The 22,953-nt window shown below is 42.4% G+C and overlaps 2 protein-coding genes across 11 annotated transcripts in view; both read right to left on the bottom strand.

Annotated features, from left to right (window-relative positions):
• Positions 1-2,696: 2,696 nt before the first annotated feature.
• Positions 2,697-14,761, bottom strand: LOC139623140 (guanine nucleotide-binding protein G(I)/G(S)/G(O) subunit gamma-4). Of its 2 annotated transcripts, none has more exons than XM_071481129.1 (3): positions 14,166-14,761; positions 12,768-12,873; positions 2,697-4,840 (listed from the first exon to the last, which is right to left on the bottom strand). In XM_071481129.1, the coding sequence occupies exons 2-3, from the start codon at positions 12,864-12,866 to the stop codon at positions 4,712-4,714; spliced, it is 228 nt and encodes a 75-aa protein (XP_071337230.1). In that variant the 5' UTR covers positions 12,867-12,873; positions 14,166-14,761; the 3' UTR covers positions 2,697-4,711. The 2 variants fall into 2 exon arrangements, with proteins under 2 accessions (XP_071337230.1, XP_071337231.1); XM_071481130.1 differs by lacking the exon at positions 14,166-14,761 and adding an exon at positions 13,992-14,153.
• Positions 14,762-15,036: 275 nt separating this feature from the next.
• lyst (lysosomal trafficking regulator) overlaps positions 15,037-22,953 on the bottom strand; it is a 62,142-nt gene continuing 54,225 nt past the window's right edge. For all 9 annotated transcript variants that reach the window (XM_071481122.1, XM_071481119.1, XM_071481125.1 and 6 more), the window contains 14 exons: positions 22,436-22,680; positions 21,963-22,029; positions 21,036-21,192; positions 20,316-20,456; positions 19,978-20,195; positions 19,654-19,884; positions 19,338-19,527; positions 19,101-19,237; positions 18,852-18,950; positions 18,273-18,412; positions 18,000-18,097; positions 17,731-17,887; positions 17,571-17,642; positions 15,037-17,473 (listed from right to left, as the gene is read on the bottom strand). In XM_071481122.1, coding sequence (XP_071337223.1) covers positions 17,335-17,473; positions 17,571-17,642; positions 17,731-17,887; positions 18,000-18,097; positions 18,273-18,412; positions 18,852-18,950; positions 19,101-19,237; positions 19,338-19,527; positions 19,654-19,884; positions 19,978-20,195; positions 20,316-20,456; positions 21,036-21,192; positions 21,963-22,029; positions 22,436-22,680 — 2,091 coding nt within the window. In that variant the 3' untranslated portion in view covers positions 15,037-17,334. The remainder of the gene's footprint in view (positions 17,474-17,570; positions 17,643-17,730; positions 17,888-17,999; positions 18,098-18,272; positions 18,413-18,851; positions 18,951-19,100; positions 19,238-19,337; positions 19,528-19,653; positions 19,885-19,977; positions 20,196-20,315; positions 20,457-21,035; positions 21,193-21,962; positions 22,030-22,435; positions 22,681-22,953) is intronic.

Genomic DNA, 22,953 nt, shown 5'->3' with positions numbered 1-22,953 from the left:
ATTTTACTTCTTGCCATTTTAGCTGTGTATAGCCTATAAAAAAGATAAATGTGTGCACCACAGTGGGTGTAGACAATACACTTCAGCATTTAACAAGTCTCCATTAAAAATAAAGCGGCCCCATGCAGTTTCAATCTCCACCCAAACCACATTAAAGTAAACAGAACGGTGTCGTAAGCAGAAAAAAATAGTTTATCATGTGTTTTTCGAGGTAAATCGAAACACTAAAAAACTAATAAAAGCTACAAAAAGTCTGGCAGATGTGGATCTTCCCATGTTTATCACATAAAGAAGTGTCTTTTGTTTGTTTGTTTGTTTGTTTGTTTTTCTTCAAACCGCACTACAAATTTCTAATGAAGTGCAAAAAAACATCTAAGCAGAGTAGAGAATGAACATGTGGCTCATTCTAAAACACAGGTGACATGTTATGGCCTCAGGATTAGGACATATTAAATGCGTTACTCTGGGCTGCACATAAATCATTTACATAGACTCTATTGTGCATGGAGAGGGATGTTTGATGACAATTTCTTCTGACTCTGAGAGCACCGGTGTTTCTCCCAGAGAGGAAGAGAGGGCCACACCAACAAGAGCACCTTCTGCTATGCTTGTAAACATTTCATTTGTATTGATTTTAATGGAGTTCCAGTGTTGCATAAATGATATTTTAGAGACCTTACCACCCCTTCTAGGGAAAAATAATAATTTAATGGAAAACCCTGGCATGCAACACACTGTATGCCACTGTTGTGAGTAGAAATCATTGAGAAACTGCTGCAAAACAGCCCGCTGAATCTGTAGATAAATAATCTTATCAGAAATTGTTAGTTTTCTTGTGTGTTGTGCGTAGACTTTGGGGGCTCACTGCTCAATTTGGCAAATTGCTCCAGCACAGATTCTTGGTATTAGATAACCTACTGCCCTCGGGATAATTACTTTCCCTTGCATTATATAATTCTTTTTGGAGTCACATTCATAGATATACTCATTACAATGATTTAGTTCTCTCTCTGCAACACATTATTCATTTGAAAGGAAAAGGCTATTCATAGCATGAGCAGGGTTCCTTGAAACACAACGTAACATCCTGCTCTACTGCGGACAGTCAACCTTCATCTATCCTAGCTTGTTTTTTATGTGCCCAACTCATGGTCAACTTTTTATTTATATGTTAAAACCAATGACTGTATTATTTATGCTATTTCAAGACCATGTAGACCTATGCAATTATTTTCAGTTTCTCTTTTTGCTTTACAGAGTGTTCAAACACTCGGCGCTCAGTGCACTTCTCTCCAGATCTATATAGATTTCTTTTTATTCACTCTGGTCCCAGCTGAGAACCACGTGCATACCAAATAATATTGGGACCTACTTCTTGAATTTTCTAATTTTAGTTTTTGGTACATAAAACTCATGTTTCTCTTGATAAATTTTTCCCCCTTAAAAAACCTCTTTTATCTGAACCGAGGGTCTAAGGGAAGATTGTGCTGCCTGCTGTGCTACTTGTAAAGCCTTCTGGAGTAAATTCATGATATGGGGGTATATACTGTAAATGTAAATTGACATACTGCCCTGTAAAACTTGGTTTCCACTCCTTGAGTACTTTTTTATAACCTTAATTATTCATGAGTTAGATATCCTTAAAAATCATCCTCCAAGAGTCAAACACTCAAAAACTCAGCTAATCTGCTTTAGCATTTAAGGGTGTGATTGATCGGATTTCATTGACAGTGACCAAACAACTTATCTGCATTGATCAAATTCTGATTAAGATGTTGCTAAATCCTGATTGGTGCACAGAAAAAAGAAAAGAAATACAGAAATCTCTAACTTTAGGAAATAACTTGTGCTCATGTTCCTACCAATCATTCATGGTAGGAAGCAGATTTTTCTTTGGCACCTTTAGCTTGAAAAAAATGTAGATAAATAATCTACACCACAGCTGTGCTGAGGCTTTAAAAAATCCTCCTCTGTAACTTCACTTCTCTTTAATCACATCCTGTTGCTTTGGATTGGTTCAGAGTTATAATCAGTGAGGGATACCTGACTCGCCTTATCAATGCCATTTATCAACCATCTCTGAACTATCTTGTACAATCTGTTCAGTACCTGGCGGTTTTTTAAATAACCTGAATGTGACCTATGATAGCAAATCACCAACTTATATGGCAAAGGAAATCTATTTTTACACTGATATCATCACCAGATCATAAAGTTTTGTGAAATAGTGTCTGAAAAATGTTGGAAAAATAAACAAACACTATCAACCAAACTTGGTAGGAACAGGTAATTTAAGTCTACTCCCAGGTGAGGCTGTAAACGCATGCACGGATGAATACATGAAATAGCAACGACAGATCATTTGAATGTTGATGTCAGCTGTTGATACCCTGAATTATTATTTAGGGACATTATTCTTGCAACCTGCAGAGTCTTTTTCTCTTTTTCTTTTCTAGCTACACAGTAGAAGGCAAACTGGCTGAGGCTGAATTGCCACGACACATGAACAGTGCATCCAGATGGCCTGTGGTTCAGCTCAGCCACAGGAGGTCTCCACTACACACCAGAATATCATGTTCCTCTGTGAGACCCGCAACGATTTGCAGTGGCTTTTTATGTTATCAGTGTGATCAGACAGACTGTATCTCAAAACATCAGTGTGAGACGTGAAGCAGAAAGATTGAAGACACGGCACATCTGGGTTGCCCTTTTCCTTTAATTCATTTGATCCATCAAAGGATTTACAAAGCCTGCTATTTAAATGCTATTTTTTTTCCAAAACAATAATACCATTCATGTATACAGCTGCACATTGTCAACATATCCGGACTCTAATGAGATTATTATGTGCAGAGTAGCACCCAGAAAGTCAATGAAGAGGCAATATTTCATCTCATAATAGTTCTCTCTGTTATAGATAGAAATAAATCCATGCAATATTCATCTCTAGCCGTTATATTTCTTATTCAGATTTGGCACCGTCCTTAAGATGAGGTCAACGAGAGCACCCTGAGGCCAGTCTCAGGTTTCCAGATAGGAAATGATAACAATAATGATCCTGAAAACAATTTGAGTCCAATGGTTTGTGTTCGAGAGTTTGATTCCTAATTCAATGGCTATTCAAGTACCAAGAGGAAATTTCTTTGAATTTCACAGAAACGATGCTGCAAAAAGCCTGAACCACCAAAGGGATCATATTATGTAAACCGACCCTTACCATTATTTTTAAAAAATACTCAGATAGTATCAATAATTGCATGATTTATAAATGTCTTTTTTTTCCTAAGTATCATACAAGCTTAGTAGCACTACACGTCATGTAGCTGTCAGTGCTATGCAACAAATATTCAATAATACTACTGATAATAACAATATTAATAACGATCATAACAATTCATCGTAAAAATTAGCAAATGCTATTCAACTACCATGTAAAGGAAATGTTTTCGACAGTGTGCTTTTTCTTCCAAAACAAACAGAACGGGAAAGAAAAGGCTGTGGGACCACAGTGCGAGGATCACACTGCTCTCACAGAAATTGGCACTGTAACATACTGTACACTCTAAAAGACTGACGGTCCCTCGGAAACAGAGGAGGCTGTCAAAAAGGAGCAGAGAAACATGCAGGCCTCTGGTCTGGCATTAATGTCAAAGGCCGTGCCATTCACTCGAGGACAGGCAAAAAGAATCAGGCTCAGGAAACATGCCCAGCAAACAAATGAGACCCATTAAGGAAATAAGAGGAAACGATGGCCTGCAGCTTGTAAAAATATTCCAGTCGGGGGCTGCAGGATTAACTGATTGTGTCTCTGATTTGAAGTGGATGAAGTATATGAAGAGTAAATCAAACAGAGTAGTAAAGGTAGAATGCATTAGAGCGGGCATGGGAAGGAGGCTGCAGATTCATAAATAATTTTTGACTTAAGGGTTGTTTGCACAGTGATAACCCTGAAGAACTCATCTCGTCGTTGAAACATTAGCTCTGCACCTTTCAATGAACAGAATCTATTCATTTATTCGCAGCAGAACTGATGTGCAGCCCCCCGCTTCTTATTACAGACTGAAAGAATTTACTATGTGAGATAAGGTTTCTGTTCGTGGGCTTTAATCTGAATGTGACTGTTCTGCAGCGCTAACACGAGCGGGTTAACTGTTAGTGACTCTGCAGGCTAATTGGAACAGAAACCACTCGTGAGGCGAGTGTCAAATTTCAGTGGTACTTTCAGTAAGTGTTGCTAGAAATAGTCAAACCTGTGCACTGAAAGCAATAAAAACTAACTCAAATCATGTTCAAGATAAAACAAAGATGAATGTTTTTTTTCTTGTTCAGATAAAGGGAAAGGGAATAAATATTTTAAAAAGCGATAGATACTGGGCAAATTTCTGTTTCCTGAGGCATGTTAAGATCTAGCACAATAAATAAAAAAAGAAAAAAAAAACATCTTTCATCTCATTAAGCACTGAGCAAGGCTGTTCTCTAATAACAAAGCAATAACAAACCTATTTAACAAGACATGATACGCTCACTGGGTTGCCAGTTTAGTAGCTGACTCCCCCAAAACCCTCAGCCACCAGGACAGAGCTGACCAACAACAGAGTGTCCACCTGGCAAAACTCAACTCAACGCCTATGGCCAGTAGCTTCAGGTGTGGTGAAGACAGAGAAGCCAGGCAACGCCATGCCTGCACCTGTACAGCTCTACCAGCAGGTCATCAGAGGATGGTGCAGAAGAACTTCTTCTCTCGGAACGGGTTCTCGGAGGCGGGGACGGGCACGATGAGGGGGTCCTCGCGTATGTGGGCGTCGCAGTACGCCATCAGGTCTGCAGCTGCTTTGGATACCTGAAATGTTGAGACAAAGGAGAAGGACATGCATGTGTGATCAGCTGTTTCTCTTCCTAGTGCAAAATAACAAAAATGTTTCCTTCGTTCATGATGTTCCCTTCAGCTGAATCTCGCGCTTTGTCTGCAACAGCTTTTTAAATTGAGATATCAAAATTAAAACTCGCATTTTCCAGCACACCATGCTTCATTTACAACATTTCAGGGCTATCTTGCTTCCTCAGGTGGTGTCTGAGTTTGTCTCTGGTTTTCTTACACAGAGTCCTTCAGTCATATGACTTGAAAAGTTCAAAGGCAGCCAGGGACTTTTGTTGCATCTCTCTTGCATCATTTTCTGTCATTTCACCACCATCACCATCTAATAAAGGCATAAAATGCTGCCAAAGATGATCACTTTCAAAAAGTACTCTGTAATGAAATAAAGTATCTTTGTAAAAGAGAGACTGTGAGAGATTTAAAGGAGTTGCTCATTCAGATGGAGGCATATTGGATTTCCAACTCGGCACTTGTAAGATTGACTTTTTTTTTTCTCTTGAAGATTTCTTTTTCCTTAGAGAGTGAAAACTGTATTTTATAAAAACTGCTATAAACAGCTGATGGTAGTGTTTTGTTTACCTGATGATAATTACTACGATGATGTACGAGGCACATGATTGCCTGTATAATGAAGAGTGGAGACGTCAGACACGACCCTGACGAGGGAAGGACAGCCAAAAACATTTGGCGAGGTGAATAAAGCACAGTGTACTGGAGAAGTGTTGTGTGACATTTTAATTTTGATAGACTTGCGCTGAGGCCCATAATGCTCTGCAACTCGCTGCGTCTTCGTTCTGGCAGAAAAATGTTTTGGAGCTAAAGTGGATCCAGATGAGACCTTTCCAAAAACTGGATGAATGTTGCGCGGCTCTTTTTTCTGTGAAATTGCATACTGTTTGAGTTTCCGATTTGCCACTGCCTGTGGCGACTGTACTGATGCCTGAAACCTCAGCCTCAGGCAAGAGGAGAAGACAGCTCGTCAGGATGACTGACTGGTGTTAAGGCGGGACCTTGACCAGCTGAGAGGAGAGGAGGATGGGACTCACAACACACTTCCTGCCTCAAGGCGAAAAAGTTGTATATGTCACGCATGTAATTTTCCAAAGTCAAACAGTACGAAGTATGTATGAATTCAACAGTGCAGTCAGACTGTATGTGAATGCAGGTTTCCACTCAGGAGCTGAGTGGGAGGTAAGGGGAGGGGGAGCTGCAAATGGAGAGCAGAGGAGCAGCTGCATCCGAGGGACGGTGAGGGCTCAGGGATCTATGAGGAGGACAGAGCCATCTGATCTCCAGCCTGCCACTTCACCTCACCCACTGCTGCTCTCACAAGAGAATACAATGCACAAAATCCATCCTGCTGCCTATCACTTTTAGCCTTAAAGAGGGATTATTACAGTATTATCATCACAGCATAAAATTATCCCGTCTAAAGGGCTGTGGGTCGATGTCAGGTGCTGAGATTTCTGGATTTTAAAGGAACAACAGGGCTGGTTTTATGCTACATTTTCTTGATGTCAATAAATCCCATTAATAGACCAAAAACAACAAAGCATTACTCAGTCTTTCTGACTACCCTACCCTGTGGCACTCAGCTGCAAGCCCATCCATTCCTACTGAAGACCTATATCTATTGAAGCAGCTCACAAATATACTTTCACTTTTAAAAAAGACTCATGGATTTCCTAAAACATCTGGCACTGTAGTTTTTAACAAAAGTTAAACAGGAGTAAACATTACATGTGTTAGGGACTATTTTCAGTCGTGGATTAATACACATTCGGTGGCACAGAAGAAGAAGCTATATCAGGATTTAGCTTCAAAGTTAATACTTGTTGCTAGGATCATTATTTGTTATTGGTTTGGTCTTTTCATGGGATTAGTTGACAATAAGAAAAATACAGAATGTCACGAGTTTTATCCTTTAACCTTTTAGCCACCTTTTCATGTCTAAATACACAACTTTTTAAAACTAAATACCAGAAAAAAGTATTTCTTTTGTATCCTTCAGAGTCACTCCATCCTTACCTTAGTTGCCCTCATGGGGTTTGAGATTCCCCTTAGGGACAACATAAATATGTGATGATTAAAGTAATAAAAACAAATAAACAACCATATATTTCTGTTACACAAATAATATTTCTAATCTTTGCTTTACTGGACACTTTCAGCTCCTCAGGGCATCTAGAAAGCCTTCAGATGAATCAATCTTAGAGGGAAAAATGACTCAGTGGTCGAGCTGTTCAGACTTCACGCCCACACTGAGGCCACTACCTGAGATGAGGGGGTCCTTGCTTCATTTTAAGGGGTCACACAGAGCAGAGCTTTCGGAAACCGCTGTGAGGAAACCTCACTGTTAAATACAGATTTTCCACCTCGTGTCCTCCACTAGAAACAGGATGGTGTTTAGTTATAAGAGAAAACATTAAATTCCCAAACCAAAAAACAAAAAAAAGGTAAAAAGATAGAGCAGTATAATCACACACAGTTACCTCTCTGCATGATGCTGTTGGCTCTCTGCTCTAACTACTGTAACCACCTTGTTCCAGCTAATGCGTCTTTATTATTTTTGTCAGCTTCACACCACCTGTGCTGTGGCTCTGTGCGTGTTTTTGCAATTCCTCTGTGGCTAATAAAAGCTGGTAAGTCACCAACTGCTTAATACACCTCACAATGAGATTTCAGGAAACAGAGGTGACATTTCCTTTTTCTAAATCTGACAAGACTGGAACAACACTGGAAAGTGTCTTTGCTATTTCCTAAAATATAAGAGAGAGGAAATCAATAGAGCAATGCAATGTAAAATCATCAGTGGGTATGCGTGTATGCACAATAATATACTCACATGAATATCTGGGAGCATATCATGTGACTGACTTGGGGTTAAACTGAACACTGATTCTGATCTGACCCAGTGGCAGCGTCTGGGGCAAAAAAATGAAGCTAACACAGAGGTGGCAAAAACTGCAGTTTCTCAAATGGCCACTTGAGGCTCCAAAAGTGAGTCAGTTCCCATAGACCCCCATGTTAAAATGCAGAACTTCACAGCAGAAATAAACATGTTCACAGCCTGGTGCAAAAAATGGTTATGGTCTCTTTAGCTAATTTCCTTCTTCATGATAAAAACGGGGATGAATTTTTATGTAACTCACACGTTTAAATTTGATCAAGGCTTAGAGTTATGTATAATTGGGGACATGGTGGTTTTGAGTGACAGGTGAATGAGCGTATCCTTGACACAAACCAGCAAGGACCGAACCATTGGCTCCACACACGTCCCGCCTCTTTGCCCATTTTTGGATTAGCTGGGAGTTAGGCGGAGTCAGAAGGTGAGAGTGGAGCAGCCCAACGACCATATTGAAAACAAGTCAAAAGACACAAAGCACCTTTAATTTAATTATTTTAGCTGCAGAATTATTTGAAATACTTTTTGTCCCGATTCAGTCTCTAATCTTTGTCTCCGAGCCTGCACAAAGTGGAAACATTAACAAAGCCTCCTCCTCCAATACAAATAAACAACTTATTCTCGTAATCAACATAAATGCAATAATTACACTATCATGTAACTGCAGTCAGGGCTCCTGCAGAAAATGGGATCCCCACAGGACAAAAAGTGGTATTGCACGGTGTGTCATTAGGCCCAGACTGACTGTAATTACACTGCAGCCCCATGATGGAAGGAGAGTCCTTCTAATTAGCACAGATCACATTCCTTTGGCTGATTGAGCAATTAATGAGAGAGTGGTGATCCCTCAATCAGCAGCACAGAGACCACTCTTGTCACTGATACACTCTCTCGCTCGTCAGATCCTTTAATTAAATTTAAGGGATTGCAAGACGTGGCCAACTATCTGTTTTATCCTCTTTCTCTGCACTTTTCTCTGCTTTCATTCGCAGCCACGTTCTACTTCACTGGCTCTTTTCTGGAGCTGTTAATGAAGAATTACTTGGATCTCCACATCTGACGTGTCGAGTGGTTATAAAGCACAAACAGCTGCTTGCCTATCAATCATCCAACAACTGCTAAGAAAATAATACACATCTGAAATCCTGCCGCTACTAGAACTGTAACAATTTTTGGTTTTTTTAGAGGAGCATGCCAACTCCTCTATTTTTCGATGCCAAAAGGTTTTCATGTAAAAGCAAAAATGCACCAGTCTGCAGCCAAACCAGACTGCAGAAGTCAACTATTCAGAAAGCTTAGATATTCGTCACAGCTGCTCTGGGGCTGAGCGAAAGCCTTTCAGATAAAGATCAACTCTGACATTTAAGATTCATTTACATTCAAGTCCGGTGCGTCTTTTTCTATAAAATGCTAAGGTGACAGTAAAACTGACAAGTCAGATCTATTCAGACACTGTGATCTAAACACCCCTGTTAGACAACAACATAATTTCACTGTCACCTTCAGCAGAACTATAAATGAGTCAGTTTACCTTGCACGCTATATGAGGTTAGGACAGCAGGTTATCATCTATGCTCCCATTTTATATTCTAGCTATCAACAGTTTATAACTTAAAGTGCAGTTCAACCACAGCCTTGTTATGCTTAATGCCGGTGCCATCCTTCTTACTTAGTAAAACAAACTTCAAAAGGAAAACACTTCACAAGATGCTTTTTTTCACTTGTGTCACTGTCCTTTTTTGCACCAGCGGGTGAATCCACTCACGACACTGGCTGTCGGCCTGAACCTGCTGTGTAAATGTTAAAAAACTAACCACGAAACGGAGAGACAGCTCGTCCAAAAAGAAGGTGGGGACAGATGAGAATTCAGTATTAACAGTGGACAGTCTGGTGAGGCTGGTGTCCAAATGTTTTCAGCCAGAAAACCTCCCATTATGTTGACTGATAGTTGCCCACATTGCTAAACCTCAACTCACAGAATCAAGTGTATTAATGTTAATATTACATTTCCTTTATGTATCTACCAGTGATGGTGCCTTTGCAGCCATGCAGCCCCCGGTTTGATGACACTTTTGTAGATCTTGTCATCACCCCTGACTCTGAATTACATCTGACGTGAACAGTTTTTTCCACTCAGCCGTTATGGTATGATACGACATGAACAAGGCATTAGTGCTAGTCTTTAATCAAACACTACGGGTTCTGAGTTGAGAGCACTCTGGGTACAAACTGTTGTGTTTCAGTGTCTCAAGTGTGTCTCAACAGCACGGAAATCAACAACATCTTTTCCATCCTGCTGAAACAGCTGAAGTTGCAGGCTCTGTCTAAAAAGGTTGTGTGTTATCAACTAAAAACACTTTATAGGTTGAATCTTTACTGCTGTATTCGGATTAGCAGTATTATTATTATTTTTATTAACTATCTATGATTTATTATTGGGTGGAATATGGATGGATGAATGTGTGGAGGATGTGGATGTGGGAACTTGTGGCAACTTAGAAGAGTAGCACTCCAAATTTTGTTGTGTGATTTTTGACGTTACAGTAACAATAAAGGCATTCGGAATTCTGAATAATAATACTTACTTTTACTATTAACAGTACTATCAAACCATGATAGAAAAAATACAGCTGAACCCACTCAGGCTTTATTATTCATATTTAGATTTCTAATTTAATGGTCTGTGCTTGGCTTACTTTATTTTGTAAAAGATATGAAAAATTGGTTGAATATCGTATGTTCCATGTTTAGGGTTATTTTTGTATCAACTAAAAGTAAAAACAATATTTTGTAAAAATGATTTTGTAACATCGCTCTCCATACCCTTAGTGATAATGTCACGTGGCTTTTTATTTTGATGGACTTGCATCGCAGCTCACATTCGTCTGCAACTAGCTGTGCATGTGTTTCTCAAAGTTAGAATTGTTTAATCCATTTTGGGCCTGTTGGGCTCCCATAGCCTGACAACAGACTTACAATACAAAACCTGAGGGTGTAGTTATCAGTCTGTGCACAGAGTATGGAGCAACATCACTTTTTGATTGACATTATCAAAAATAACCCAAATAACTAAAAAATTTAAATCAGATCTTGTGTCAAAAAGTCAACTTGTAGGTTAAATCAAGGATCTTCTATAGACATCGTCCAACCCCTGATTTCAAGTCGCAGGGATAATCACTTTGTTTTTTATGAGGAGGAAGTTTCCTTGTAAGCAGCCTTTGTTGTGCTTAGTAGGGATGATGGTGTATGGCAGGCTTCCAGGCCCGGCTATAATGCTGAGCGAACAGCCTCGGGGCTGTGGGGCAATCATTCCCCGAGCACATGAGGAGCATACGGGATGAGATGATGACACCGCCTTTTAAATTGCACAAAAAGTTGTTGATGAAAACTATTGACAAGAGCCCTCCCTTCATACATGTTAATGGAAAATAGGCTTTTGCTGGTGTGAACATATAACAATAAAAAATAATGACCTCTAGGAATGGTCCCATCTATTGAATGGAAGTAATATAGAACAGTAACAGTACTATAATATTTTAAAGTAAGGTGATTGAGCTCAACCATAAAGAGTATATAGGCCTCAAAAGTCAATATTTAACCAGGTGTTGTTTGATGAGGACACATACTTTATGAGGCCTGTGCTGCTGCTTCACAATAAAAGTCTGGTGGAGCTGCAAGAAGTTAAGTGTATAAGGGATATGACGGAGAGTATTGGCACATTCAAACATCTAGATTTTCTTTGCTGAGTCTAGGAATTTGAACCAGTGACCTTAAGCCCACAATCCTGCTGGACACTTGCAGAAATCAAACACTGGCCTTGTAAGATGAGGAGAAATCCTGCATGAGAAGGTGCTAACCAAGGACATGCTCTACCACCAGGACTCAAACTGGTAGAAAACTAATGTCAGAAGTGGTCAACAATCCCTGTAACCCATCATGCCTCTGGGTTCATGCCTCACAGTTACTGGGGGGGGGGGGGGGGGGGGGGGGGGGGGGGGGGGGGGGCTAAGCTAAGCGAACTGGCTCTGCACAGACATGATCTTTTCATCTGACTCACGGCAAGAAAGGAAATAAGCGCATTCAACAAAACTATTCCTCTTCATTCTGTGAAGACACTGCTGAAGTTTGGCTCAATCAACAAATTCTACGAAATGACCAAAACCAACGAGGTGTCAGTCTGTCTGTCTGGACTTTCTCTGTGACTCTCTCGGCCCCCAAAGACCAAAGCACTGTAGTTTTTCATTGAAACAGGAATAATTATTGTATTAACGGGGAACTAATTAAAGCTGCAGATTAATACACATTTGCAGCACCAGTGAGTTTACAGCAGTGGGACAGTGAACGCGGCATTGACTTAAAATAAACTACAATGCCCATGTTCATGGTAATGATACATCCTGTGGCTCACTGATTTGTTTTTAATAGTTTTTCAGCCTCAACACTTAGTTAAATTAAGCGATTATTGTCATTTCATTATATGCAAATATTAAGCTGTGACAGGCAAATATGATAATGTAAAGCAATAAACAAATAAAATAAAAACAATTAACTGTTATTTAACTGGAGGCTGGATACACAAATGTTTTACCCTGTAGATTTCAGTTATATATCTACTGTATTTGCAGACCCATTTTTATCACCATTTAGATAAGATGATGCACAAATTGATATAAACACAACAGCTTGTAACATTTAAGATTCATGTTTAGCTGTCACACAACTACTTTGGCAAATGCACAGCAGCCCAGCCATCTGACGGGTTAAAATATGAATAAATGTTGCTGTAGACTCTCGGGGTTTGTAGTTGCATCAAGTGAAGCTACAATTTTTGGAAGGTAATATTTTGACAATTTAGTTTTTGAGATTTTAAAACAATGTACACTTCAGCTGGTGATCTGTAAATTCATACATTGCAGATTTGTTGAAAACAGAAATACACATGCAGACATTTCGTCACGCACACAGGTACAAATAAAAGCCCTGTACCTTTATCCTGTCCATGCAGGCCTCCATCTTCAGCTGCTCCACAGCTTTCCTGGCTTGGGAGATGCTGGCCGTGCTGTTGTTGGCGATACCGTCCTTCATGGTGCTTCTGTGACGCCAAACAGAGGCACAAAGGGGGACACATAGAGTCAATGAACATCACATTAAAAAGCAGCGGCCCCCCGGGTGACGTCCCTTGGAGCAGCCACTCTCTGCCACAACCTTTTTTCTTTTAACTCAAAGGACCCATTTTGCAGCTAAGCTCCATTTTATCTGAAGAAAGGGCTTTGAAGGCAGCAGCTGGACAGTGGTTAGTCGTTTTCCTGTCAGCCTTCGTGCATGATTACTTTTCTTTTCTTGGTAAAGTTGTTCTTTTTCTTTACAGTTACAGGCTGGGGGGAGAAGTTACGAAGCATTAAAACACGCCTCTTTGGAGCTGCATGGTTCACCACAGGGCTCAAGTGCTTTGCTCAAAGACACTTCAGCAGATATCTGGGGGGTTCAATGACCCTTCCAAGGGAATCAAACCTACGACTTCGTCCCCCCTACACCGACAGACTGGAGCAGATCTGCCCTTCATCTTCTCAACTTTCTCCACAATGTGCATCAGTGCGGCCGCAGAGTGTCAAATCTGACTCACTGCAAACAGCCTCTCTGTAGATCTGTCTGAGAATGACTTAGTCTTGCTCTCATTCTAGGCCCCTTGACCCCCCCCCCCACTCCTGAAGTGTCCCAGTTTGGCAGCCGGAGCAGAAAGAGATGACACCTGACCACAGATGTGTTTTCTGATGATCTGCATGAAAACAAGGAGCATCTCACTGAGGTGGGGGTGCTGCTGAATCCATTCACACTCACCGTGGATCTTTTTTTTTTTTTTTTTTTTGCATCGATTTGTTTATTTATTTCACATTCATCGCATCAAGTCGGATTTAACTGTATTTAAACAGATGTTATGAAGCAGATGTTTTGTAAAGGGGGGCGCAGACGGTGAAGTCACTCTCCTCCCACCCTCTAAAGCCAATTTATAGCTTATAATCACACCCTCGTAAAGAAGCTATCAGGCCTTTTCCATGTAGGTTCCCCCTCGACTCCTACACCCTGAAGCTCACACGGCTGCGTCTGTGACAGCGTCTGTTTTATACAAATGCAACGCTGCTAATTGTTGATGCAGATCTGCCAAACATGGGCGACTCTTATTTCTAAGGGGATTAAATTGTGGACACACACCGTGCGAGCTGCGGCCCTGGTTAGAGCAGAAAACAGCAAACCACACATCATGAGAGAAAAAAAAATTGCATTAGGAACAATGTAAAAAAAAACAAAACAACAAAAAGCATCTTGATGCTTCGCTGTGTTGCGCGGCTAGGATCTGATTAATGTAGGCTACAGCCGCCGACCTACCTCAAAATGTGCCAATGGATTTCCAATTTGGAGAATTCCGGGTTGACTCCACCCAACACACACACACACACACACACTCACACACGCACGCACTCACACACACACACACACACACACACACACACACAGAGAAAAAAAAAACAGAGGATCTGTCAAATATCAAATGATAAGAGGAAATCCCAGGCTCGTTTCGCTGTGGACTGAACCCGAGGAGGTAAATCCTGGCGTTTTGATTTCGCCTCAGCGGTTCGCTCAGTGCGAGTCGTGCGTATTCCGTGTAGGAAGATGAGATCCAAGCGGCGAGGTCTTGGTGAGCAACCACGGCTGGACTTGGAGAGATGTTACGCATGCAGCAGGGGGGGAAACCTCCGTATGACGATCGGATTCAGGCTGTGGGGCAGGGAGCACTCGATCAGTGGACCAGGAGCTGCAGCGAGCAACGAGCCAGGATGCGCCTCTACTGTACAAACTGGCCCTAAACGCACCGACGCTGCCTATTAGTCAAATTAGGGTCTGCTGTTTTTCTAATTTGCTTTATTGCTGCAGAAGGCACCAGAGATCTGCAGGCTTCCCCATTTCAATTTTACATCAGCTTTGACATCACCGGGTCCTCCCCCCACCACCACCCCCCCTTAGTAACCGACGGGCCTCGTCTATAACAATACTGCTCTTTGGGGAATTTGCATCCAGATCAAAATACTGATTCAACCTATTTTACTCATAATCAATATTTGTTTTCCTTCCTATTTATACTCCTGATTTAATACAGTTGTGTGTGCATTATCATCATCATCTAGGTCTCCTCTTGCTTTAGAAGCCCCTGAACGCACCACTCTCCACACAAAGTAAGAAATGGACACAAAAGACAAGATGTAGTAATATTTCTTCAAATATTTATATATATTTATATATTTATATTATACTCATCACTTGGTTTGTCCATACATACACACCCACATATATACAAACAAAAAGAAACATAAAATGAGACCTTTCAGAGGCTCAGTCCATGATGCCAAACTGCAAAACCAGCCCAGAGTCAATTAAACAACACAATTCAAGCAACCTAAGACAATGAGCTTAAATTATGCATAGCTTAAGTTATCAACCGAAAAATATTTCCTTCTGTCAGACAAGCACAAAATACATGATCCATTATAACGTCGTCTTCTCAGGTTTTTGCCATTTCCTCATAAAAAGCAAAAGAAAAAACATTTATACAATCTAAGATGTGAATGTTAAAGAGGAAAAAAAACACAAACATGTTTATAAATTTCAAAGAAGAAATGTATGTACACATGCAAGCATGAAACATGGTAAACAAATGCAGTAACATCATGTCTTGTACAGGCCTGCCGCTGCACACAGAGTCTAGTTGGGCTGAGGTTGGGGGTAAAAAAAAAAAAAACGAAGACAACAACACAAAAGGAATGACATCATGATATAATAAGAAATATTCCCTTTCTCGTAAACAAGTCAAACACAAAGTGTGAAATGTAAGACATCATTACAGAAGGCTCGCTGCAGTCACCACAAAGGCAGAACAACTTATTTCACAGCTGTGTTTGAACAAACTCCTGGTTTCTCCCCATATGAAACATGATTAAAAAAAATGACCTATTGCATGTTCATGTGTGGTATTGCTTTCTGGATTCGATTTATTAGTGGAATTAAACCAAAGCTCAGTTCATATTAAGACTACAGATCATTGGCTCTCTTGAATTAAATGGTAGTTGATTAAAAAAAGTGCTCTGACTACCACTTGACTCATAACAACTGACAAACTGAAAAGTGCGGTAAGTTGAGTGGGAATGTAAAGAATAGCTGCATGGATCCACGGGTGGGTTAAGGAAAGAAACGCTTGGTCGACTGGTTCCCAGACTGATCAGTGTAGTGTATAAGATTCTGAAGCCAGAGGTAAACCTCATCAGTGCAGGAAACGCTAACTGCTCCAACCTCAGCCTGCTGGACATGATGCTCTTCACCACACCCTCCCACCTACTGCGACCTTTTTTAAAATGCTGCGCAGTAACACACTGAGCATGTCTCACAGATCAGCGAGGATGATGGGGCAATCAGGAGATTCCTCTCTGCTTCTTTTCCAGCTTTAGGCAGCTCGTGCTGTTTGTTAATTTCTCGATGTAGTGAAAGGTTTTAGTGCATTTGAGAGGCACAGTAAAACACAAGGGAAGGAAAGAAGGAAAGAAGAGCCTCCATGGTGTTTCTAATAAATAAAATGAACATCAACATTTCTCAATGCAAAAGGACAGGTTCAACAAAGGAAGGCATTAATAAAGGAGCATAATGACAGCAAATGTCACACAGTCGAGGTCAGCATCATCCTAGCATGCAAAAATAGGACAGAACAGCCAACACAGGGTACAATTCATCCAAACACCCCACCCCCCCATCCCTCCACTGAGCTCAGATAGAAAGTGATGCAGGTCTGTGACACTAGTGTTCAGACTTGAGTGGAGCAGACAGCCCAGCAGAGCGGTGTCTCACTCCCACAGAGTGGGACGTCTCCTGGTGACAGACACGAGGAGGGGCTCCCTCCTTCCAAGCTACTGCAGCGTCAGCGGGACACTCTCGCCGAGCTCCGGCTACAATCTGTCAGACGACGCACTGCGGGACATCTGAGCGCCGCCGAGGCGAGAGACGGGGGTCTTCACGCTTTGGATCTGGCTTTGGCCAGCTAATAGCAGCTTACCAGGAAACAGCAAAATCAACATCACACGAGGATCTTTGCACAACAAAAACGCAACAGCAGGAAACAAAAGAATGAAAGACTTAACAAACCAACCACACTCTCAGAAATGCATTTTGTGTAAAGTGTCTGTTGCAGCCTCAGCCAAATATTCATCCACCCCCCACATCATTCAACTTCAGTATCTTTATAAATATATATTTATATACATATAATACTGTTTCTATAATCAATTCTTGATGCTGGGAGTGGCTGTGGTAGTTTGCTCAGCTGAAGATGGCTTTAGTTAAAAGTCAAGGAGGATTCAGGGAGGTTGAGGCCATGCTGACGAGTCCTCCCCGAAGGAGGAGGAAGAAGAGGAAGAGGAAGAGGAAGAGGAGGAGGAGGAGGAGGAGGAGGAGGAAGAGGAGGGGGGAGCTCCTTTTGCTGAGAACAGGACAGTAGTAAACGTCAGACACACAGTCAGCCTGCAGCATAGCTGCTCAGGAAGGAGTAGAACATAGGCAGCTTCATGCGCTGCTGGTCCCGCCGACACCACGCCATCACTGTCCCCTCACTGTTGGCTGTGTAGAGGTGGTGGCCGTCACACGAGTACGTCAGGCTGAGACACACGGGAGAGAACGTGATCATCAGTATTCCCTTCAGAATTAAACTGAATATTTACAATGGTGGCAATGGTTGTACCACTGTTATGATACCTGATGATGGGTTTGCTTGACTTGGGAAAGGTGATTTCTCTCACTGGTTTCAAATCCCAGGTGCTCCACAACCTGAACATAAAAACATCAGGGTGAATAATTCAGCGTGTCGACAAGAGAAGAAGCGCCTAAACCTAAAACAAAATGGGATTCAGCTCACCTGACAACACCGTTCTCCAACCCGCCGGCGATGACGTTGACAGACACGCCCTCCGGCTGGTTGGAGAAGGCCACAGAGCAGATGATCTCTCTGCAGTGGACGTGACCAATCAGGTCGCCGTTCACCGTCCACAGCCGCAGGTCGCTGCCTCCGCCCACTGGATACAAAGACACATGAGTCACGACTCACATCGAGGACCAAAACGCATGTCAATAATCTAGAGATGTGGTATAATAAACACTCAGGTTATAGAGGGAGACGTTCCTCACCTGAGTCACACACTGTTGCGATGTCACCTGTGGTCTCGCTGGCAGACACTGAAGTCACTGGGCTTTTGTGGCCTGTGAGGCTTTGCACATAACAAAGCCTGAAAAAAAAAAAAAAAAAAAACACAGAGCAGCTGAAAGACCACACAAACTGTATGCTGCAAAAACACGGCTTTACTCCAGGTTTCTCATCACACACACACACACACACACACACACACAAAGACAAACAAAAGCTATGATCAAAGCGTTTTCACATCTCACACACACACTGACCTGTTGAGGTCCCACAGGATACAAGTGCCATCTTTGCTGACACTGATGAGGATGCTGTAGGGTTTGCAGACAAACAGACTGGTGACCTCCCCCGTGTGTCCGTACAGGTGAACCTGAGATTCCACCTCCATCTCTGACGGCTATGGAAAGACATGAAACACAACACACATATTAGAGGCCGTTTCCAGAGGACATATACACCTGAACACTTGCCTTTGACTCATTGTTAGCATGTATCAATCTCCAACAGGATTTTCTGAACAGCACAAATCAATTGCCACTAAAACGCCCTTCAGGAACAGAGAAACAGGAAATGTAATTGCCTGTTGGTGGGGACTGATGAAGGTCTGAAAGCCTCTCTGATGACTGAACTCCCAGACCCCTAATCCCACTTGTAGGCTCAGTGGAAATGTGTTTCAAGGGCGACTGTGATGTGACTAATGAAGCTGAGCGTTTGAGCACGGTGAGGCTGTCTAAAGAGGGGGAGAGGAGGGTGGGGGGAAATGGGAGGTGGGTGGGTGTATTGGGCGCTGATGTGGAGGCGGAAGGTTAGAAGGGGACGTCGCCATGGAAACTCACCGTGGTGCTGGTGAAGCGGTTGCTGTAGGCGGTGATGACTCCACACTTGCTACCTGTAAATAGCTGGCAGCCATCGGGCACCCAGGCGCAGCTGGTCACCTGGAGGAGAGGGAAACGCACGGTTGGACGGAGGGAATGAGAAAGCTGAGAGCTCATTGGTTAATCCTCAGTGCAGAATTATGTAACAAGAACGGGGGACCAGTATTTTCTTTCATTTACTGGTGCCCTGGATTTTTCTGAGCCGTTTACCTGGTGCAGTTGTGAACACTGAATGAAGTTGATAGGTGGTTCGCTCTGTTTGCTCTTCAGTCTCAATATGTTGTCTGCGTAGCCCCAGCTCAAGATGGCCGACCACTGGATGTCTGTGCTGTGCATACTCCGAACACCTGGAGAGGAGAGAACATAAAATTAATGGAGTCAGCAGGACATTGTGCAGAACATCCTGTACAACCACTCTGACTTGTGGCTGAGTGGTGGGCTTCCCACCTTGCTCCTTGCTGTAAATCATCATGAGGCAGAACTTGCGGGACAGGCCGCAGATGGCTCGCGTGGGCAGAGCCAGCAGGGATCCGAACCTCTCCCCGTGCGGCTGGCTGAAGCACACCACTGGGTCTGGAGCGGAGGGGGAGCCCACGTACTCACCCCACTTCAGACCTTTAATCCATGGCAGTGGGCTCTGTGGGGGAGGAAGAGGAAATTATCAGGTGAGCAGCACATCATTTCAAGATGGACAATGCATTGATCATGTCTCCCTCAGTGCACAACAGGCTGCCGGAGTCACTGCCACCACAGAGTAGATTACCGGGCAAACTATTTCCTTGGCCTGTTCTCTGGTTTCTCTGAAGGCCAGCTGGACCAGGAGTCCCATGGCTGCTGGCAGCTCCCCCTCCATCGTGAGTTTTGGGCCAGCCCTGCTGATATGAGAGGCGTTGAAGAGCTGCCTGGGTGTCTGTCCATATGTCTTGATCATTGTCTCCAGGGCGCGTCGCTGTACTGGGTCTTCTACAGCCGAAACATCCATGCCAAAGTATGTCTGTGAAAATTTATATGAAACTGGTATAAGCAACAACAACGTCAATATTTTCCACTTAATTCTCAGCAAACGTGGTAATGAACAGCTTCTTACAGCTGGGTGGAAGACGTTGATGGCCTGGACTGCAGCTTTGCCTTTCTGCTTGAGCCCGAACACCAGGTCGATCCACTGGCACAGTGTCTGGGAGACCTGGTCGGACTCTAGCGCCTGTCGGTGGATCAGGATGAACAGGCGCGGGTCGTTGCGAGCCCAGGGTGGCAAATTCACATGATTCACCCTTTCGCCATTCTGACGAACCCCAAAATCAAAACCTGCTCAAACAAATAAAAATAAAAATAATTTTTATTTATGAGAAGCTGTGCAAAGTGTATGCAGTAATAAAATGTAGGTATAAAGGTTTAAGGAACAAAAGAAACTGAAGCAATAATTACCCTCTCTGTTGACCAAGAATTCTGGGAGGTAGAAAAACTCTGGGATTAGCTCTTTCACATCAGTCATGGACTCGTAGGAGGACAGGCGCCATGTGGTGTTCATAGAGTGAAACGTCCGGTCCGGAATATCAAAGCTCTGGTCTGATTGAGGCCAAAAACAATCTCATTACAGATTCAACTCAGTGATTGAAAAGAGCCCCTTTCATGACCTTAGACACCGCGCTTGATGAATACATATCCGATCACACAAAATGATGCCTCAGAGGATCAGAGGAGAGAGACGAATGAATGAAAAAACAATTAACATAAACAGAAGAAATAGAAAAGAGGGGAGGAGGGGACGAGGAGTTGATCAGAGAAAAGTATTGAGATGAAGTAACCTTTCATGGCTAATGCATGTGACGCGACACAGCTACGGCAACATGCTGCTCAGTTCCAGCATCTCATTACTAAAAGCCTCAGCATCAGTTAAGATGGAGCTGTCAGCGTTACGCAGACAGGTGGGATGAGACAGGTGCTGCTAAAAGCTTTTTGGAGCTGGATGATAATTATCTGCTGTTTAAGAGCCACACACTGTCAGGGCTGTCACTCACTGAACGTTTACAGTGCTTGTTGAAACTATAAATACTGTAAAAGATAATGCAGATGGAAAATCCAATTTATTTGTCTTATTTTTTTTTTCCTTCCTTGACTTTAAGTAAACATTAATGTGCGACTCACCCTGGTATGCAAGGAACATCTTGGTGAACGGGGGCATTCGGACCAGGAAGTGCAGCACAGTGCCGCTGTTGGAGTAGTGGGAGCCATAGTGGTAAGGCTGGACAGGAGGCATGGGGTCGTCCTCACGAATGCCCTTCTTGTACTCCTCCTCCAGGTACTGCACAACAAGCACACGTTGATGTGTTTTCTTACTGGAACATCCAGCAGTGGACTGAGACAATAATTCAGGCCTGAAATTTGACTCTATCCCAGACCACCCTGTTCACACACACAGTAATGCTAATGCTAATGTTGTAGGCTAACCCTGTTTATTGATCACAGGTCTAGTACCTATTAGATCTATAAATTACCTCTAAAGTTGCCCACTATGTTCATCTGGGGGAAAGTTACCCAGATTACAAAAAACTAAAAATAGGGACTGACCAACAAATATGAAACAATGTGAATAAATGTGAGTAATTGCATGTTATTAGAGAAGGTAGAAGCTACATGTGTACTATATTGTCATAGCAGAGACACTATGTAGGCTTAATTATGTCAATAAATTATATAAAAACAGAGCATTAGGCTCTCTCTCTCTCTCTCTCTCTCTCTGTCTGAATGAGGGCAAACATCAAACCTCTGGTTTTTATTCACTCATCCATTACTCAGCCATTATCAAAGGCAAACTCAATATTTAAAGATGGCGCTGAAGTAACAACACCACTGTGGACACCCATGTGTACAAGCTGCAGCAGTTCAGCGAGTTAGCCACAGGTGCACAGGTGCAGCCCTGGAGAGTTGTACCTAAGGTCCATCAACTCATTCCTGCTTGCTTTATTATTGCTGGTCAAACCGACTCTTCACTTCAGGCCAAAACAACGTGGTGCCCCATGAACGGCTGTTCATCACTGGAAACACATGCTAAAAGGTACAACAGAGCCTTACCCTGTAATTATCCACGTAACGATCTTCTTTTTCTTTTGACTGGACTGCGATGGGTTTGCTCAAATTCCTGCACAATGACAAAGTGAAGCAAAGCAGAAATTAACTGCGATTTTCATTAGTGACAAATGACTTCAAGTTTTCCATTATAAATGATTTTCCTGTCATGAGTCTTGACTTCAGATAGGTCAAACTCCACCATCTAATTCATCAAAGAATAACACAATATATCAATTAACAATGTCTGCCCTGATTTCTCATGACAGTTCTTATAATTAGCCTATATATGAAGAACACTGATTATTTGAGAGCAGTACACTTAAAATACCTTATATCTACTGCATCAGTGACAGAGGAGGTACAAATATGCTTTGCAGTGGTTAACACTAATATCTATGACCCTCATAAAAGTTAACCAAATCATAACCTCAAATGCCTTTCAAAACACAGCAACAGAGGAACCATCCGCCACTGACCTGTAGATGTTTGGGTCTTGCAGGTCGAGCGTTTCACTGGTGTAATCTCGCAGGATAAAAGGGAACACGGGGTACTGCATGAGGTCATTGAAGGAGCGGCCTGCGTGCTTATTGAGATGAGTGAGGTACTCAAAGTTCGAGATCTGACCCGAGCCCCATAGATGTGTGAGTGCGGTGATATTTCCATGCTCTAGTAGGTTGGGCAGATCAGAGGTCAGGATGTTGTGGTAGACGTCATCACGGAACTAAGACAAGAGCACAGAGAACTCGAGATTATTTCCAACACTCGTGTCAGGACTGGGGTGAAACATGGAAATAACCTGTTGTGTCTCTCAGTTTCCTGTGCCACTGACAAAATTAGCCCAGTGCCTTAAGAGAGCTGCTGATCCACCAAAAAAAAAACTAAATGAGTCTGAAATTTTAGGTTAATTTTCTAATTTCTGAAACACTTCCACCAAACCAAGCCAAAGATAATAAAAGCACAAAATGCCCAAAAACATGGCAAACAGCCAACATGC

Source organism: Trachinotus anak, unplaced genomic scaffold, assembly GCF_046630095.1.
Source record: "Trachinotus anak isolate AG129_WGS33_773 ecotype Australia unplaced genomic scaffold, CSIRO_AGI_Tana_v1 ptg000007l, whole genome shotgun sequence".
Classification (NCBI taxonomy): domain Eukaryota; kingdom Metazoa; phylum Chordata; class Actinopteri; order Carangiformes; family Carangidae; genus Trachinotus; species Trachinotus anak.
This window is presented reverse-complemented; position numbering and strand designations above follow the sequence as displayed.

Excerpts from the sequence above, each read along its gene's own strand:
- LOC139623140 (XM_071481129.1), bottom strand. The coding sequence starts at position 12,866 with ATGAAGGACGGTATCGCCAACAACAGCACGGCCAGCATCTCCCAAGCC. Across the intron at positions 4,841-12,767 it reads CCTGCATGGACAGGATAAAG|GTATCCAAAGCAGCTGCAGA; the intron begins GTACAGGGCTTT and ends TCAACATTTCAG.